Here is an 18,879-nt window from a genome sequence, read left to right as displayed (position 1 = left end):
CTTTCAAAAGTGTCTGGATTGGATGATAAATTACATTAAACTTTTTCTGTAAAGTACCAGACAGTAAATATTTAGGTTTTATGAGTCATACAGTCTGTCGCAACTACTCACCTCTGCCTTGCAGCAAAAACAGTCATTGATATCAAGCTAACAAATGGGTGTGGTTGTTGCAATAAAACTTTATTTAGGCCAGGCTTGGTTGGCTCATGTCTATAATTCCAGAAATTTGGGAGGCCGAGGCAGGAGGATCACTGAGCCCAGGAGTTTGAGACCAGCCTGTGCAACCTGGCGAAACTCCAGATCTACTAAAAATATAAAAATCAGCCATGCAAGGTGGCATGCGCCTGTAATCACAGCTACTTGGGAGGCTTAGGTGTGAGGATCACCTGAGCTTGGGGAGATCGAGGCTGCAGTGAGCTGTGATTGCACCACTGCACTCCAGCCTGGGCAACAGAGCTGAAGTGTCTGGAAAAAAAAAAAATTAATTACAAAAAAAGGCAGCTGGCTGGATTTCCAGTGAGGCCTGAATTATAATGGTAACCCTCATTACAAGGAACCAAGGAATATTTATCTTGGTCTTAGTAGAACAGAGCCCTCAAGAAGAAGTTATATTTGAAGGAAAAGTGGAAAATTCAATGTAATTCAAAAACACATAGTACTTCCCTAGTATAGGCTTCAAGATGAAAAAAAAAAAAAACAACCTGTACATGTACCACTGATTCTCTAATAAAAGTTGGTGTCGGAGGGGCTGGAAGATAAACTACCTAAGAAAAGATGATTTCTGAGAAAAGCATTATCTTTGAAAGTAAGGGTTTCAGAATTCAAAATATGAGGAAGATTTTTATTTTGGGGAAATCTTTGAAAGAAGGAGTCGCTAAAGGCAAGAAGCCTCTGGGGTGGTGTTTTCCAGGAAAAGCTGCTCTGCACCAACAGGAGGAAGAATCTGTACTCTCTGCTAAGGAAAAAAGGAAGAAAAAAAGATGGTGCAAGCCACCGTGAAAGAAGCTTGATCTAGGGTCACCGAGGCAGGCAAATGAAGACAGGTTCCTCCCCATAGAAAACTCAAGCATTTAAAAAATCAAAGGGAGGGGGCTGAGAAGGCTCCCCACAGATTCCTTTGAGAGAGGAGCCCAGGTTGGCTGGGGAAGTGAAGGGGAAGAAGGGAGGCTGCCCGTTCTATCTGTTAGTTCCACACCACACCAAGCCTCCACTTGGCAGACAAAAGCTGTGGGTGACAACCCTGGGAACCTCTTCCCAGATCAAGCCAAACCCCACAGATGCCCAAATGCCCCCAGAACCCAACACAGCACAAGAGCACCACCTACTGTAAGAGCAGCCAAGCACTACATCTAAAAAGTAACAGGAACTAGTCAATTCATTCTGAGGAAGAGAGTAGTTTAATATATAGAGGGCCCAACTCTCTGGAATCGCACCAATCCTCATGAGTAGATCAAGAAGGTCGGTCTTCAGGAGCCTAGTAATACCGTAAGTTCCTAAGGAAAAGTCTGGTTCTTTCAGATGATCATAATTCAGTTGTATTTAGGCCCCATCTCAGTATAGTATACTATATATACGCAGTATGTATAGTATACTATATATACGCAGTATATATAGTATTTGTGTAATTATATTTAGCATCTTTAAGTGCTTGTTAGTTGTATAATTTAGGAGAAAAATACAAACCTCAACTAAGACATGGCTGCTCGCATAAGCTCTATCTAAAGCGATCACATCCATCGTGAATCCGTTCCGGAAGGGTGTGCTTTTTGCTAACATGTCTCTAAACAAGGCTGGCCCTGTGAGTACCTCCAGGAGGAGAAAGAGGCCTGATGCAGCAAGGCAGGGCTCTCCTGGCATGGAGTTCAGGACGCCCTGTTTTCCAGTGCTGCCGAGGTTAGCTGTATCTGGCTCGTCCTCTCTGTCTTGGGGTGTCTTTGTGTCTGTATTTCTCATGGGCATTAAGTGAGGCTGGTTCTCTCTCCCCTACTCAGTGCAGTCTGTGTGTATGCATCTTATGCTATCAATATCTGCCTTTAACACTTGAAGCAAAGTTGTCTGGACCTCTGTTAATTTAGAAAAAAAAAAAATCCCTGGCCGGGCGTGGTGGCTCACGCCTGTACCAAGCACTTTGAAGGCCAAGGCAGGTGGATCACCTGAGGTCGGGAGTTCATGACCAGCCTGACCAACATGGTGAAACCCCGTCTTAAAAAAAAAAAAATCCCTTATTTATTTATTTATTTAAAGCCGGGATCTTGCTCTGTCACCCAGGCTGGAGTGCAGTGGTGCAAAATTCTCACTGCAGCCTCAACCTCCTGGGCTGAAGCAATTCTCCCACCTCAGCCTCCCAAGTAGCTGGGATTACAGGCATGCACCACCATGCCTGGCTAATTTTTGTAGTTTTTGGAGAGACAGAGTTTCGCTATATTGCCCAGGCTGGTCTCCAATTCCTGGGCTCAAGCGATCCCCCTACCTCAGCCTCTCAAAGTGCTGGTGTTACAGGTGTGAGCCACCATGCATTATTTCTTAATTTCCATTAACCTCTTTCCCCCATAAAAGTAAAATATATATAAGCAAATACACTATCTCATTAGCACTCTAAGGACAGTACAGGGAAATAAAACCCTAAATATCCCTCCTCCCATTAGGAAACCCAGCTGGGCTAGCTCAGTCAGTACAGCACGAGACTCTTGGTCTCAGGGTCATGCCCTCACACCTGTAATCCTAGCACTGTGGGAGGCCAAGGTGGGAGGATCACTTGAGGCCAGGAGTTTGAGACCAGCCTGGGCAACATGCTGAGACCCCATCTCTACAAAAAACATTTTTTAATTAGCTGGGTATGGTGGCGCACGCCTGTGGTCCTAGCTCTCAGGAGACTGAAGTGGGAGAATCATCCCCAGGAGGCTGAGGCTGCAGTAAGCCTTGATCACACCACTGCACTCCAGCCTGGGCAACAGAGTGAGATCCTGTCTCACAAAAAAAATAAAAATAAAAAACAGCAAAACCAAATAACCCTCTGACTAGGGAAAAGGAAAGAAACCCTGAGGATATTTCTCTCTCTCTCTCTGTTTTCCAGTTAACCTCAAACATGTCCCACTGTGAAGTCTGAGAGAGCAAGGCTTACGTATAAAGAGGAAAAATAGTGTGTTTCCAGAGGTGGCACTCAGCAGCACCCTGGTTGACGGGACTCAAGTCTCCCTTTAGAAGGGGTGGCCACCCCACCCACTTCATGACCTAGAGGGCCCTGGCGCATCAGCCGTCAGGCGTGGACACCACACAGGGCGGCAGCCAGCGCTGCTTCTCCTCCCTCTTTGGTGCATCTTCTAGGAGCCGCCCCGCCCTGCCCCACCTTGCCCCACCCTGCCCCGGTTTCAGAAGCCGGAATCAGCAGCACGCACTGGGCATCCGATGTAGGCCGAGTTGTGGACGCCTGGGGGCCTCCGGTAGGTGCCATCGCTGTCCGTGGTGATGAGCCTGTCCTTCTCAGCATCAGCAGGGCAGCCGTTGACCTGGTGTTTCCGGCGAGGCTTGGGAGAACGTTTTATCCGTGAGCTGCCAAGTAAAAGAGAAATTATCTTCGTAGGAAATAACCCTTTTTGCCACTGGTTTATCAACTAAACACTAAGTACCCTGAGCACCCAGCATGCGCTGGCCACTGGAGTAAATATCCTCTAGGATATAAACGGCACCTACGACACAGCCTCTGCTCTAAGGAAGCTCAGCACCTACCCAAACAGACCTATTAACCCATGGGAGCAACACAGAATGATACGAAGCCCTCTATAATCATGACATCATTTAGCCGTACAGACGTTCAGAAAAGGAGAGGTCAGTGAGACTCTAGCCCCATGGGCCGGAACGGGGTCTTAGAGAGTGAACAGGACCTGCAGCCAGGGAGGGATGTGGGAAGCGGGTGCCAGGGGCAGAAACTGCAGGCAGGTGAATGCCCAGGGACTACCAGGCGGTCTCCTGGGTGGCAGTTCTGTCCGTGTGGCTGACCTGTGGAAAAGAGCTGGAGTGGAGGGGCAGGGCCAGCCTGTGACAGGTACACAGGTCCCACCTGGCAGGCAACGAGAGCCACCCCGGGTTTTGAGCAGAGAAAGATGTATATGGGCGCCGTGTTTAAGGAAAACGCATCTATGTCGGGGCGGGAGTCTGGGAGGCCGGGGGAAGGTGAGACCCCAGACCCTGCAGGCAGCTGTGAGAAAACCAAAGCAGATCTGCTGGGCGCTGGCCTGGGTGGCTCCTGGAGATGAAAATAGTGGAGGTGACAGAGTGGGAGGCGAGGAAGAGCCAAGGACGCCACAGAAGGAGCCGGGGTGGGACGGAAAGGGTGAGTACGGTTTTAGATAGGCTCAATTGGAAGAGACAGATGAAATCCAGAGGCAGGCGGAGGGGCAGAGGTGAGAACAAAGCCGACACCTCCCACACCAAGGTGACCCTCAGCCAGAGGACGTCTTCCGAGTGGCCTCCACACCCTTTAGTGCAGGGACCCCTTCAACTGTTTTCAGTGACCTCCACGTGAACGCGGATGGGGTCCTTCTGCCACAGGCCCTGCAACAGCAGAGGGGCTCCTGTCCTGCTCCTGTGCCCCCGAAGCACGCGCCCTTCCCAGCCGCCCAGCCACAGGCGCCCAGTCCACCTCTTTCTGGGCTCTATGAACACGGAGGGCACGCTGGCCGTGGGGTCCAAGATCTTGTCGATCTGCATCTGCGCCCTGCGGTACACCCGGTGCCGCTCCTTGGTGTCGCCCGAGGACAGGTCGTCCACCACCGGGAACTCATAGTGGCCGCGGCGCTTGGCGCGCAGGCGGATCTTGTTGCGGTGGTGCTCGATCTCGGACTTGTGCCGCAGCGCGGTCTGAATCTGAGGAAGGGGGACAGGAGAGAACGACAGCGGCGGAAGTCCTGGGAGGCTTCTGGGACACACGCTTCGCAAAGCCTTTTATTTTTATTTATATATTTTTTTGAGACAGAGTCTCACTCTGCCGCCCAGGCTAGAGTCAGTGGCATGATCTCAGCTCACTGCAACTTCCACCTCCCAGGTTCAAGCGATTCTCCTGTATCAGCCTCCAGAGTAGCTGGGATTACAGGCGCTTGCCACCATGCCTGGCTCATTGTTTTGTATTTTTTAGTAGAGACGCGGTTTCACCATGTTGGCCAGGCTGGTCTTGAACTCCTGACCTCAAATGATCCACCTGCCTTGACCTCGCAAAGTGCTGGGATTACAAGCATGAGCCACCGCGCCTGCCAGCAAAGCCTTTTAGGAAAGCCTTTCTGCTTTGCTCATCTCGCCCACCCTTAATTTGCTGTCTGTAGGTTCCACAGAGTCACCAAGAGGGTGACAGGCACAGCCCAGGCAAGACCAGAGACCCAGCCATCCCATGAGCTTTATCCCCAAGCACTGCGTGGTGCACTGGAGTCTTGTCACCATCCCGAAAGCAGGGGGAAGAAAATCACTCGAACCTTGGAAATCGGCTGGTGACAACTTTGAAGACACATCTGATAGCTAGATATAATATGCCCTGAGACGAGAAAATTTTCCTCCTTTAAAGATGTTTAAATAAGACTGAAAGATATAAGGAAGATAATTACCTAGTGTCACTGAAACAAGTTCCCTGACATGAGACCCTCCTGCCCCGCAGAGTGTCATCCCCAAAGATGGAGACCTGAACTGGGTCTTAGCGTGAGGAGGATCAGAAGCTGAAGTGGCTCCTTCTGAGGACAGCAGCCCCTGGTCAGCCACGCTAACACTTTTCTGCACGTCTGCCAATGCGCCCCACAGTTCCATGCACAGTATCTGATCTCCAACAAGCATGAGGTTTTACATTAAGAATCCTTGTCAACAGCTTATGCCTTTAATAACCTGCTGCTACTGTAACTTGCACTCATTTTCAAACACTGACCAAATCAGAGTGTCAGAGTGTGAGGTTTTTTTTTTTTTTTTTTTCGAGACAGAGTCTTACTCTGTCACCCAGGCTGGAATGCAGTGACATGATCCCGGCTCACTGCAACCTCCCCATCCCGGGTTCAAGTGATTCTCCTACCTCAGCCTCCCGAGTAGCTGGGATTACAGGCATATGCCACCAAGCCAGGCTAATTTTGTATTTTTATAGAAACGGGGTTTCACTATGTTGGGTAGGCTAGGCTCAAACTCCCGACCTCAGATGATCCACCTGCCTTGGCCTCCAAAAGTGCGAGGATTACAGGCGTGAGCCACTGTGCCCAGGTGAGTTTTTTAATTAACAGACTTTTTAATAAAAGCAAATACCTCTTTGTTGATTTTATTGGTTTCTGCCACTCGGTCAGCTGGGGAAGGGCGCTGCACAGGAGGTGCTGGGATCGGCTGCATGGCGATAAGCTGGATCTTACTGGGGACCCTCCGGCTAGCCTCCAGGGGGCGGGCGATCCTGTCCACATGCTCGAAGATGGAGGCTGATGAGTGCTGCTCGTTTCCTGAACTGGGCAGTGGTGGTCCTGGAACAGAAGGAAAAGCAAAACATATACACAAAGTCATCTAAAGAAATAGCAAATAATCAGAATTGTGAATTATTCTTTAAATAATCCTTGGATGGGGCCGTGACCAAAAATACATCCCCACTCCAGTGGCAGAGTACTTGCAATTTCACTCTCTGAGCTTTAATCGTCTGGGCTATATACTGTATCCTCTAGCTTCATTAAAAATTACAAGTGCCCTGAGAAAAGATGTGAGGAAATCACTATGATACTGTGTCAAAAGCTGCACTGTTTTGTCTAACTGTGGTTCAAAATCTTCAGCCAGAAAGAATACAGGCCAGAAGGAGCCTGAAGTTGCTCAGTTGTCAATAAGCCATTCACAGAACTTTTAGAAAATGTATTTATAGCAGTTCTGAACTCTTGCTACCATCAGGGAGGGAGCTTGCTGGAGTGATACACATTTAGTTGCCAAGGCAATGTCGTACTACAGAGAAAACGGAAGACGAGAACACGCGGGCATGTACCAGTTAACAACGACTTTTCAGTTCTGATGTGGAAAGAAAACGAAGTTGAAGACGCATGAAAAGAAAAAGCTGTTGCTTGCAGGGAATTAGTTCCTACTTATTTATTTTTAAAATTTATCATTTATTTATTTTTGAGACAGAGTCTCACTCTTTTTCCCGGGCTGAAGTGCAGTGGCACGATCTCAGCTCACTGCAACCTCCACCTCCCAAGTTTGAGCAATTTTCCAGCCTCAGCCTCCCGAGTAGCTGGGATTACAGGTGTGTGCCACCACACAAGGCTAATTTTTGTATTAATGCTTTTAGTAGAGACAGGGTTTCACCATATTGGCCAGGCTGGTCTTGAACTCCTGATCTCAAGTGATCCACCTGCCTCAGCCTCCCAAAGTGCTGGGATTATAGGCAGAAGCCAACACACCCAGTGCTAGTTCCTATTTTAAAAACAGGTGAAGAGTATATGTAAAAATGGTTACACAGCAGATTTTAGGCTATGTATATTTAACTGTAATAATTTTCTTAAAAACTAATCAGACCTGTGGAAAAAAAGAAAGTTAAATGCACAAAAAAAGACAAAAAATAAACACTTAAAAATTTTAACAGAGACTGAATCTTCACATGATGGGATATTTTTCCCAATGTCTTTTATTTTTGATAATAAGGATTTTCTGTATTATTATTTTTATAGTAGAGGTAATCCAAATAGATTTTAATTTTGAAAAGAGAAAGAGAAAAATAAACAGCGGCTGAGTAGAAAGAGCTAGTTAGTCACACTTAAGATCAGCTGGCCGGGCACAGTGGCTCATGCCTGTAATCCCAGCACTTTGAGAGGCCAAGGCAGGACTGCTTGAGCCCAGGAGTTTGAGACCAGTCTAGGCAATACAGTAAGATCTTGTCTCTACATTTTTTTTTAAATTAGCTGGGTGTGGTGGCACATGCCTGTAGTCCTAGCTACTCAGAAGGCTGCAGTGGGAGGATCCCTTGAGTCCAGGAGGTAGAGGTTGCAGTGAGCCGAGATCACATCTTTGTACTCCAGCCTGGGTGACAGAGTGAGACCCTGTCCCCTGGCCCCACCAAAAAAAAAAAGATCAATTTGTGCCCTTCCTCTAATCAGCCACAGTCACTTCTGGATCCTGCTTTCAAATAAATGGCCAGCAGGCTGACAGAGGGAATGAGTCCATGCAGAAACTGCCTCTAAACAAAAGCCTGACATCTGAAACTTCAAAGCATAAGTGAAAAATACAAAGGTCTCTCCTCAGTGTAGAAAATAGATGAGAGCAAAGCAGTCATTGATATTTCATATAAGGAAAGCGCAGCATTGGTAAGTACGCCTGTATTTTCTCTCAATTTGAATCATATTCATTATCCCAAGCAGTTAGAAGTTATTTGTCTGACTCTGAACCAATGATGTCTCTCTTAGCAAGGGGGCACCACTGTCTGGATTCCAGCTATGCTCAAGCTTTCTTTCCTGGCCCCACACCTAGAAGGAACCTGACTGTGCAGTGGGAGCACAGCCGGGCACCACCATTCATCAGTGGCAGCTACTCAAGTTGCAGGCATAATGCCTAAAAGAAGATCATTAGCTTCGCCAGACAGGCTAGCCCTGCTAACCCAGACTATAGAGTAACAGCAAATGTCACACAGGGTAGCCCATTAAGCTACTGATACCTAGAGGTGGGATCACTTTCCTCCAGGGTGGCAGAGACCTCTGGGTTGCAGGGAGACAAGGGTGACAGGCATAAAAACAAAACAGGCCCCTCCCCACAGTGCTGTTAGCCCTGCTTGGGTACCACTGGAGTGGCAGCCTGACACTGGACTCCTGTCCACAGCCCAGCCACCCCCTCCCCACTGCAGTCACGGTCCTTGCTTCATCCTCGCTTAGTTGTTCACAGACTGCAACCAGAGAAGGAGGGGATGCACAGACCTCGGGCCACTCTACAGAGCTGAGGGGCTAAGCAGAGGAGAGGAAATCAGAGGTGCAGAAAATCTTTCTGCTTCCATACTGCCCGGAGCCCAGCCTTTCAGCATGGCTGAAAAGAGGGGCTTTTCATTTTTTAACATATACATATAATATATGTTATATATCATATATATTATAATTATATTTCGATTTGTAGAACTATATATAATGTAAATATATATTATATAAATATATAACATAATATAGTATAATTAGTAATATATATTATATTCATAATTATATATTATCTATCATATATTAATACATGTTATAATTATATAATACATATTGTTTGCTATGCATTGCACAATGTTTCTAAAAAAGCTACTTGTATAATAATGATTAGTACACAGTACAGTGGACACACAGAGACTAGTGCTGTGTGAATTCTGCCTTAAGGCAAGTAAGAACCTGGGATTAAAACCCCTTTCTCTTCAATTATTTTTTAAGAGTAATGATATCAATTTTACTATACAGTCAAGATACCTATTGCACCTTGTGGTAACTATAAATAATAACAATATACTGTATACTTGAAAACAGCTGAGAGTGGATTTTAAGTGCTATCACAAAAAATAAGCATGTGAGGTAATGCATATGGTAAACAGCTTGATTTTGCCCTTCCATAATGCATACATATAGCAAAACGTCACCATTTAGCCATAAAAAAGAATGAAATCCTGCCATCTGCAGCAATATGGATGAGCTTGGAAGACATTAATAAGCCAGGCACAGAAGGATAAACAGTGCACTGTTCTCGCTCATATGTGGAAGCCAGAAAGCTGATCTAGAGTGGAGAGTAGACTCATGGTTACCTGAGGCTGGGAAGGGAAGGGGAGGGACAAAGGCAAAGGTTGGTTAACAGATACAAAAACACAACTAGAGGCTGGACATGGTGGCTCTCGCCTGTACTCCCAGCACTTGGGGAGGCTGAGGCGGAAGGATCACTTGAGCCCAGGAGTTCTAGACCAGCCCAGGTAACATGGCAAAACCCCATCTCTACAAAATATTATCTGGCGTGGTGGTGTGCACCTGCAGACCCAGCTACTCGGGAGGCTGAGGAAGGAGGATCATCTGAGCCTGGGAAGTCAAGGCTGTGTGAGCCATGATTGCACCACTGCATCCCAGCCTGGGCAACAAAGTAAGACTGTGTCTCAAAAAATAAAAATAAAAGTGCACAGCTAGAGAGGAGGAACATGGGTCTAGCACCTCTAGGCACTGTAAGGTGATTCTACTAATTTATTGTATATTTTCAATTAGCTTGAAGAGCAGATTTTGAATGTTTCCAAGGTAATGATAACTTTGTATGTCATGACAGATATGCTAATTACCCTGATTTGATCATCACACAGTATATTCATACATGGAAATACCACAGTGTCCCCTATAAATATTTGCAAGTATTATGTGTCAACTAAAAATAAAAGCAAAAGTACATCATGTTGTACACTATAAATATATATGATGTTTTATCCTCAGTTAAAATATAAATAAAAATCTTAAAAAGAAAGAAAAAGACTGGGCATGGTGGCTCATGCCTGTAATCCCAGCACTTTCGGAGGCTAGGGTAGAAGGATTGCTTGAGCCCAGGAGTTCAAAACCAGCCTGCGCAACATGGCAAGACTTCAACTCTACAAAAAGTAAATAAAAAATTAGCTGGGCATCGTATGCTCCTGTAGTCCCAGCTACTCAGGAGGCTGAGGTGAGAGGACTGCTTGAGCCCAAGAGGTCAAGGCTGCAGTGAGCTGTGATTGTGCCACTGCAGTCCAGACAGGGTAAGCAAAAAAATAAAAATAAAAAATATGTAATCGTTTACAGGATTGTATAGAATAGGATAATGCCAACAAAGCAGAATGAAAGAGAAAAGTTCAGTCTGAATTACTGAAATGTCAAAGCAAGAGAGCATTTTTAAAGAAATATTTCATTATCTACAAATAAATATAGTCAAACCACATTCTTCCCCCCGAGACAGGGTCTTGCTCTGTCACCCAGACTGGAGTACAGTGATGCAATCACAGCTCACTGCAGCCTCGACCTCCCAGGCTCAAGCGATCCTCCCACCTCAGCCTCTTCAGTAGCTGGGACCACAGGCACACACCACCATGCCTGGCTAATTTTTTCTATTTCTCGTTGAGGCAGAGTCTCACTATGTTGCCCAGGCTGGAAAAATCGCATCTTTACCAATGTGTGAAAGCTACGTTACTACCCTGTGAGACAGGAATCACATTTGTCTCATCTTCACTGTGTCGCCAGCACCTGATACAGCACAGGCGTTTAGTAAGCATTTGCTAAATGGATGACTCAATGACTACAGTCATATCCACTGTGTTTATAATATTTTACCTTGAAAAGGTCTCTGGGAATCTGCCTTCATGAAAAGATGAGAATTATATTTTATGAACCCAATCATTTTATATATGGGTACTCCCAAATTGCTTGAAAACCTTCAATGTTATATGAACTCAATCTCCTTTAAACTATTTGGCAAACTCCTTTAATTTTTAAAAAATAAGGAATGCTTCCCAAGTTTGCATGTCATCCTTGTGCAGGGGTCATGCTAATGTTCTGTGTTGCGTTTCAATTTTATTATATATGCTGGTTAAGTGAGCACTGCAAACTACTTAGCACATGCAAAAGTCAATGGCCACTTAGTTTGCATGTGAAATTCTAGAATTTGGAACTTGTGGAATGCAAATGAATCAAGTTTTGACTACTTAAAAATCACACACTTGCACACATGCAATCTAAGGAGAGCATAAAAGAATGCTGAGTATTTTGCAATCCTTACCTACTTGGTATATTCCTGATGATAAAGAGGAGAGAGAGAAAAACTACAATTACGCACAGACACAGCAATGGCAGCACACTCCTACCTCATCTCTCCCTTCCCATCTTCACTAAAGGTAACCAGGGGTTAGGATGTGAGTTCATCTAGAGCTGCAATAACCGTGAACACAGTGACATCTGAGTAAGTAATCTCTTAAGGGTCCATGGATGGCCGTAAGGGTATGTGTCACGGTCTAGTCACCTTCCAAAAACAGTCAGCTGGCAAAGGAATCAAGCACAACCTCCAATTTACCAAAACTGAAACAAGAGTCTTCTCTCAGCTTCCACTGCAAGGTGGGTCCTTAAAATGCCACATGACCTGGGACAGTTGTCAAAAGCCTTGCCAAGAAGCCTGAGAGCCGGTAGCTGTGCCACCCGCAGGAGTGAGAGGGAACGCTGATCCCAGGGCAACACAGAAGAGGGCTCCAGAATAGGTCTCAAGCTGCCTCCCTGCCCTATGCCTCCATTAATTTTTACTTCATTATGACTTGCAACGAAAGAAAGATTTTTATGTGAATTATAAAATAGGCTGGACGCGGTGGCTCATGCCTGTAATCCCGGCACTTTGGGAGGCCGAGGCAGGCAATCACATGAGGCCAGGAGTTCGAGACCAGCCTGGCCAACATGGAGAAACCCTGTCTCTACTAAAAATAAAAAAATTAGCCAGGTGTGGTGGCGTACGTCTATAATCCCAGCTACTTAGGAGGCTGAGTCAGGAGAATCATTTGAGCCCGGAAGGCAGAGGTTGCAATGAGCCAAGGTCGTGTCACTGCCCTACAGCCCAGGCGACAGAGAAAGACTGTCTCAAAAAGCAAAAGTTTTTTAAACATTAAAAAATTAAGTAACAAAGGACAAAAACTCAGAATATTTTTAAATAGGATATTTAAGTTTCTATGCAAGCAATAAAACACTTATACGGCAGCATTAAAGCTATCTTATAGCACCTTTCAAGAAGTAAGCAACGTTTTCAAAGTATATTGATATTTATAGTGAGAAAACTATCTTTCTACAACATGAAAATAATGTACAGATTCTGGTATCTCTTCAAATTATAACAGCAGCATCTGAGCTTCTAATATTCACAAAATCATCTAATTCGTCTCCTTCACATTCAACTCTGGGCCCCAGAGCTGTAATGCTGGCTACCTGGATTCTGAACCTATGTCAAGAGTGGTGTTTGATTTTTGCTGTTTTTATAGACTGGTTGTAATACCATCAGAAGGAGTTAAACACAGGCACTGAAAGAAAGGGTTGCTCAGATAAGCAATGAACAGAACTTGATAAAATCCAGAGCTCTTTTTTTCCCCCAAATATTTCTTTCCCAAAACTAGATTCTAATCCTGTCTATCTGAAACAGCATCTGTTACCATAGTGCTAAATAATTTTTCAGATTTTGAAAAACTAGATCGAAAGAAAAACCTCTTCCCTTTTTCTAAGGGGACGTCCTTAAGATTACAAAAGAACCAAGTGGAAGGAGCCGGAAGAACTGCAAGGACTGGCGAGTGCAGTCCCACTGGAGCCTCGAAGGCTGAGCGACCCGTGAGGCCACAAGCGCGTCAGGGAGAGGAGAGGCCCCTGGGCTTCTGTCCAGAGTCTGTTCATTTCTAGAATACAGTTTGCGCTGTGCTGCATTTCCATACACAGAAATTTATGATTAAAAACTGTAAGTATAAAAATTCCTATTAAAAATAATATCCTAGGCCGGGCGCGGTGGCTCACGCCTATAATCCCAGCACTTTGGGAGGCCGAGGTGGGTGGATCACGAGGTCGAGATCGAGACCATCCTGGTTAACAAGGTGAAACCCCGTCTCTACTAAAAATACAAAAATTAGCTGGGCATGGTGGCACACGCCTGTAGTTCCAGCTACTTGGGAGGCTGAGACAGGAGAACTGCTTGAACCCAGGAGGTGGAGGTTGCAGTGAGCCGAGATTGCGCCATTGCACTCCAGCCTGGGTAACAAGAGCGAAACTCCGTCTCAAAAAATAAATAAATAAATAATATTCTGGCTGGGCATGGTGGCTCATGCCTATAATCCCAGCACTTTCAGAGGCTGAGGCAGATGGATCGCTTGAGTCCAGGAGTTCAGGACTAGCCTAAGCCACATGGTGAAACCCTGTCTCTACAAAAAAAGGACAAAAATTAACTGGATGTGGTGGCACATGCCTGTAATCCCAGCTACTGAGGAGACTGAGGTGGGAGGATCACCTGAGCCTGGGAGGTCGAGGCTACAGTGAGCCGGGACTGCGCCACTGCACTCCAGCCTCAGTGATAGAGTAAGACGCTGTCTCAAAAACATAATAGTAATAATAACATTCTGAGGCCTCTCAATTATCTTTGTATTACTGAAATACAATCCTTAAATAAAAATAAACCTCCAGCAAATACAACAGCCGCAGTAGCACATCTAATTAATACAATCTATTACACTAAAAACAAGCTACCGTGCTATCATTCCAAAAAAAATGCTCCCAAGTCTAAAGACCTATAGGTCTCATTTTCTAACAGGGCATCAGTCGTCACAGAACAGGAGTGAAGCTCATCTCATACCTGGCCTATGAAGCTATATGGGACCCCACACACAAACATGATAAAGCATCTGCTCACACTAACCCCCTACTGGAAGAAAGATCTAGGGACAGGACTAAACATAAGGGACTTGGGCCGATGATAAACAAACAACTTCCTGACAGTGACGGCTGTGAATCCCTGAATTGGTTCCTATGAAAGCTACTGAATCCTGGGGGTGGTTTTTGAGACTCTGGTTTCAGTGTACTTCCTCCTTGACCTCTGGACAGGAAAATCATGAGGACTCTAAACCAGAGTGAAATGAGGCTATTCACCTTAATATGTACCCCCAGTGAATCCCAAGCCCCAAAGCAGACACCAATACCACATTAGATGGTGACAACTGGTGCTGAGCAACATGGGAATGATGAATGCCCCATTTCACAGATATTTTTAAGGGTTTGGCATTTGAAGTAGTGTAAGGCCTCAGCCTTCGGACTCTCATAGGGACTACTTTTAACAGGAAGAACCAGAAGAGTCACAGACCGCTCTGCGGGGCTCTGTGGGATCCGCCGTCGTTGATGGCTCCCGGTGTCTTATCTCCTGCGTCCCTGTCGCTGGACTCTTCGCTGACCGTAGAGTCAGCATCTGAGGGAGAAACTCTGCAGACACAAAACGAATTGCAAACGTTAGAAACAAGAAAGAATGAAAAAGAAAAAGTCACATTAATTTGGGTGTGGAAGTCAGACTTCCAGGCAAAACCAGCAGAAATGAAACAGTCGAAAAAATTATTCCACAGCACAGTGTCTTCAAGGATGACATTAATACCACATAGTCACCTCCTGAAGACAGATTAATGCGGCTTACTAAATGGATCAGCGGGCTGCATTTCAACAAGTGCCAGACAGCAGGATGGTCCCACAGCCACCAGGGCACAAGCCCCAGCCCCTGGCCCTGTCATTTCTGGACCAGCAGTCTGGGTTTAGCATGAGTTGGATCAAAGAGGACTTGGAGTTCAGGATTAACTAGATCTGGAGAATCCCCAGGAAGCTGGCGTAGCCCTGCAGTCACCCCAAATAACTCCAGATCTTTGGGATGTGCTTATACTGAGATTTGATTCTCTATATAAAAAGCAAGGGTATTGTGGCACCCAGCTTGCACCAGGGAAAAATCCTTCATCAGTTAGCTCCCTGATTCCTTAGGCTCCCTGGCTTCAAGGACAATGTGAAATGCCAAGATATGCTGGTGCCCCAAAAGATGCTAAAACATCGTATTAACCACGCAGACCACTGAGCCGCCGTGACTAAATGTCAATGACAAGACGACCAGACAAGAAAAAAAAAGACTTTGCAAAATTTTACTTGCATATCAAATAATCTTCAATGATTCCATTTATTCTTAGCCAGCAAAATCATTAAGCAAAGAGCATCTCTCTACATAACTCGTTTTCTTTTGTAAAGATCATGCTCTGACATCTATTAGATTCTTAAAACTAGGCCAGAACCCCCGGGGTAGGTTTTCTGATAAGACAGAAATCATGACATCGTTTCAAATGTTGGTATGATCACACACTTTTTTTGCTCTTAGCAAGAAATCAGGATTTAGAGTTCCAAAGCTCAAAGAAAGGCTGACAACAGGAGGCTTCAGTAGCCAAAGCCTGTGATCAACAGTCAACTGAACACACCCAATTCTGAACTGTGTCTTCTTTCACAGAGCTACAGCCCTTCTCACAGGGTCAGAGGGTGATGAGGGGCTTCCAGGTAGTTTGGAAATTTAATGAGCAATTCTCTATGTGCTATACTTTAAGAGGAGGAAGGGAAATGAATTGGGAATGGGGAGCGGGGCAGGGAGGAGGTGGTAAAAAGTCCTGTGTGATATCCTAACAAAGATGACACACATGAGCAGCCAGAGGAAAACAAAGAAAACACAGGAGGACGTGATGAAGGTCACCTGCAGACAAAGCAATGCAGTCACAGCAGCTGCCGGCATCCCAGACATGGACACAGAGGCTCACACAGGCTGAGCATGTACTGGGTGCTGTGCACTCCTTATATGTTATTGCTGATATTATCTCCACGGGGCCTAGCATGCTCCCCTCGGGATATATACACGTGAGCTGGTCAATCCCTAATCAAGTCTGACAGGGGCCGCCAAACTATCACAGATAGTGATTCATGATCTTCAACCATGTGGGGAAAGAAATCACACGGCCTTCTTTGGCAGCCCATGAGAGTGGCTCAGAAACATTCTTGGGCTCGTGTGTGACTTTGGGGAAGTCATCGGTCTCCCAGGCTGCAGAGGCAGGGCTGGACTCACCATCAGCCCTTGCGACATTGGAAACTGACAGCCTCATAACAGAAGCATGCCTGCAACTGAGAACAATACAGAAAGCCCAGTGATAACCTTCCTCTGTGACGGACGTTCTTGGATGGGATCTTTGACTTGGGGCTTGGCACGTCTCCATTTTCCGAGGGCGTGGTGTGGTCCTTTACAGGTCCTGGCAGTGGCGCTGGCTCATGAATAATCAATATGTCGTCTTTATTGTGTTGACCCAGATGCTGCTTAGCAAAATCGAAACCCTTCACACTAGGGATCTGCAGCTGAAACACACACACACAAACAAGATTGTTAACCCCGAATCCAAAGCTCATGAGAGGAACACAACTTCTGACCCAAGACTGTGCTGGCAATTCCACCACTCCAATCCAACAAGCATCACTGAAACATGGACTGCGTGCCAGGTTCTGTTTATACCCAGAGTTTGAGGAGCAGACAGACACTTGTGAAAGATTAAACAAGAGTACAAGGATTAAACAGCTAGAGCCTAAGACAACACCTGATCCGCTGTCACGGCAGCACACCATGTGCCATGTGGCAGGAGCGAGATATTCTTTATAGGATCATGGGGACCAGAGCCAGACCTTGAGGACAGACAGGACTTGGAAGCAGAAAGAGGAGGCTACAAAGAGCATGTTCCAGATCATATCAGGAACCAGAGAACACTGAGGCCAGGGAAGAAATCACACAGGCTATGCTGGATGGGTCAGAGCACGGGAGCATGAGAGAGAAGTCCAGCCTGTGTACGGATGACTCCAAAAATGCCAGCTTCCAGACTTGGCCCTCTGGAAAATCAGAAAACCACTAAACATTTCTAAACAGGCAGGTTTCTAAAATCCAAGTACGCAGGATACCAAAGAAGCAGGAAGACAGCCTGGCCATGGCATGTGCATAAAATCACGAAGACATGAGCCCCAAATCTTAGCAGTGAACATGGGAAGGAATGAACAGCTCTAGGAATCAGGCAGAAAGACCTAGAAGCCAGACAGACACAAGAGGCAAAGGAAGAGAAAGCAGCTGATGAGGACATAAATTTTGGGGCAGGGCATCGTGAAGCATGGAAGTGACACCAAGAGAAAGAAGCAAGTCACACAGGAATGATGGCTCGAGACAGAATGACAGGCTTCATTTCAAACACGCTTAATTTGAGGCCCCAAAGGATGTCAGCTTGGTGTAGCCGGAGATGGGGAACCATGGCCTAGGGGAATGTGCAGGCTTAGATGTGACTTCAAGAACCACCCACATAAAGGTAACAGTAAGGGAGTTAAGTTTTTCAACATAAATACAGATTCTGTGGATAAAGTGTTGGAGAATATCTAATAGTTTGGGGCTAAGAAGAGAAAAAGAAAGCAAGGAAGAAAATAGAATGTGATTTCAGAGAAACGGAAGAATCTGGAAAGTTCCATGTAATAGAAGTCGAGGGAAAAAAGAATTTCTAGAAAGAAATGGTCAAGGGAAGTAATGGGGCACAAAACTGAAGGAGAAAGGGCTCTTCAAAAACATCCCCACTCAAACTGGTGGATGCAGGATTCCTCTCCAGGGATACGTGGCATCACCCCACACCAAACCCATGACAGACCCCTGAGCCTGCAATTAGGGATGCCAGGCCTTAGCTTCTACAGCTGTGGTAAGATACTATGTCATCAAAAATGCTATTTGTTGGCCAGGCATGGTGCCTCATGCCTGTGATCCCAGCAGTTTGGGAGGCCGAGTCAGGTGGATCACTTGAGGTCGGGAGTTCAAGACCAGCCTGGCCAACATGGTGAAACCTCGTCTTTACTAAGCAAAATACAAAAATTAGCTGGACATGGTGGTGCACACCTGTAATCCCAGCTACTCGGGAGGCTGAGTAAAGAGAATCACTTGAACCTGGGAGTCGGAGGTCGCAGCGAGCTGAGATCGCATCACTGTACTCCAGCCTGGGCAAAAGAGTGAGACTCCATCTCAAAAAAAAAAAAAATGCTATTTGTTACTGTCCACAATTCTTTCTTTCTTTTCTTTTTGAAGGCAGACTCTGGCTCTATCGCCCAGGTTGGAGTGCAGTGGTACAATCTAGACTCACTGCAACCTCTGCCTCCTGAGTTCAAGTGATGCTCCTGCCTCAGCTTCCTGAGTAGCTGGGATTATAGGCGCGCGCCACCACACCCAGGTAATTTTTTGGTGTTTTTAGTAGAGCTGGGGTCTCACTATGTTGCTCAAGCTGGTCTCCAACTCCTGGTCTCCAATTCCTGGTTTCCAGTGATCCACGCACCTCAGTCACCCAAAGTGCTGGGATTACAG

At 45.9% G+C, this 18,879-nt stretch overlaps 1 protein-coding gene and 1 non-coding gene across 2 annotated transcripts in view; both read right to left on the bottom strand.

Annotated features, from left to right (window-relative positions):
- KIAA1549 (KIAA1549 ortholog) overlaps window positions 1–18,879 on the bottom strand; it is a 109,134-nt gene that overhangs the window by 32,177 nt on the left and 58,078 nt on the right. The window contains exons 11-16 of the mRNA XM_012447576.2: window positions 16,666–16,862; window positions 14,809–14,924; window positions 11,719–11,733; window positions 6,268–6,473; window positions 4,640–4,863; window positions 3,396–3,549 (exon numbers count right to left, since the gene is read on the bottom strand). Of these exons, the coding sequence (XP_012302999.2) occupies window positions 3,396–3,549; window positions 4,640–4,863; window positions 6,268–6,473; window positions 11,719–11,733; window positions 14,809–14,924; window positions 16,666–16,862 (912 nt within the window). The remainder of the gene's footprint in view (window positions 1–3,395; window positions 3,550–4,639; window positions 4,864–6,267; window positions 6,474–11,718; window positions 11,734–14,808; window positions 14,925–16,665; window positions 16,863–18,879) is intronic.
- LOC135274288 (U6 spliceosomal RNA) lies at window positions 11,435–11,541 on the bottom strand. Its single transcript, XR_010342140.1, has one exon. It is a non-coding gene; the product is annotated as a U6 spliceosomal RNA (small nuclear RNA).

This window comes from Aotus nancymaae, unplaced genomic scaffold, assembly GCF_030222135.1.
Source record: "Aotus nancymaae isolate 86718 unplaced genomic scaffold, 86718_ANA_hifiasm-v0.15.2.pri h1tg000002l, whole genome shotgun sequence".
Classification (NCBI taxonomy): domain Eukaryota; kingdom Metazoa; phylum Chordata; class Mammalia; order Primates; family Aotidae; genus Aotus; species Aotus nancymaae.
Note: the sequence above shows the minus strand (reverse complement) of the source record. Positions and strands in the feature narration are given on the sequence as shown.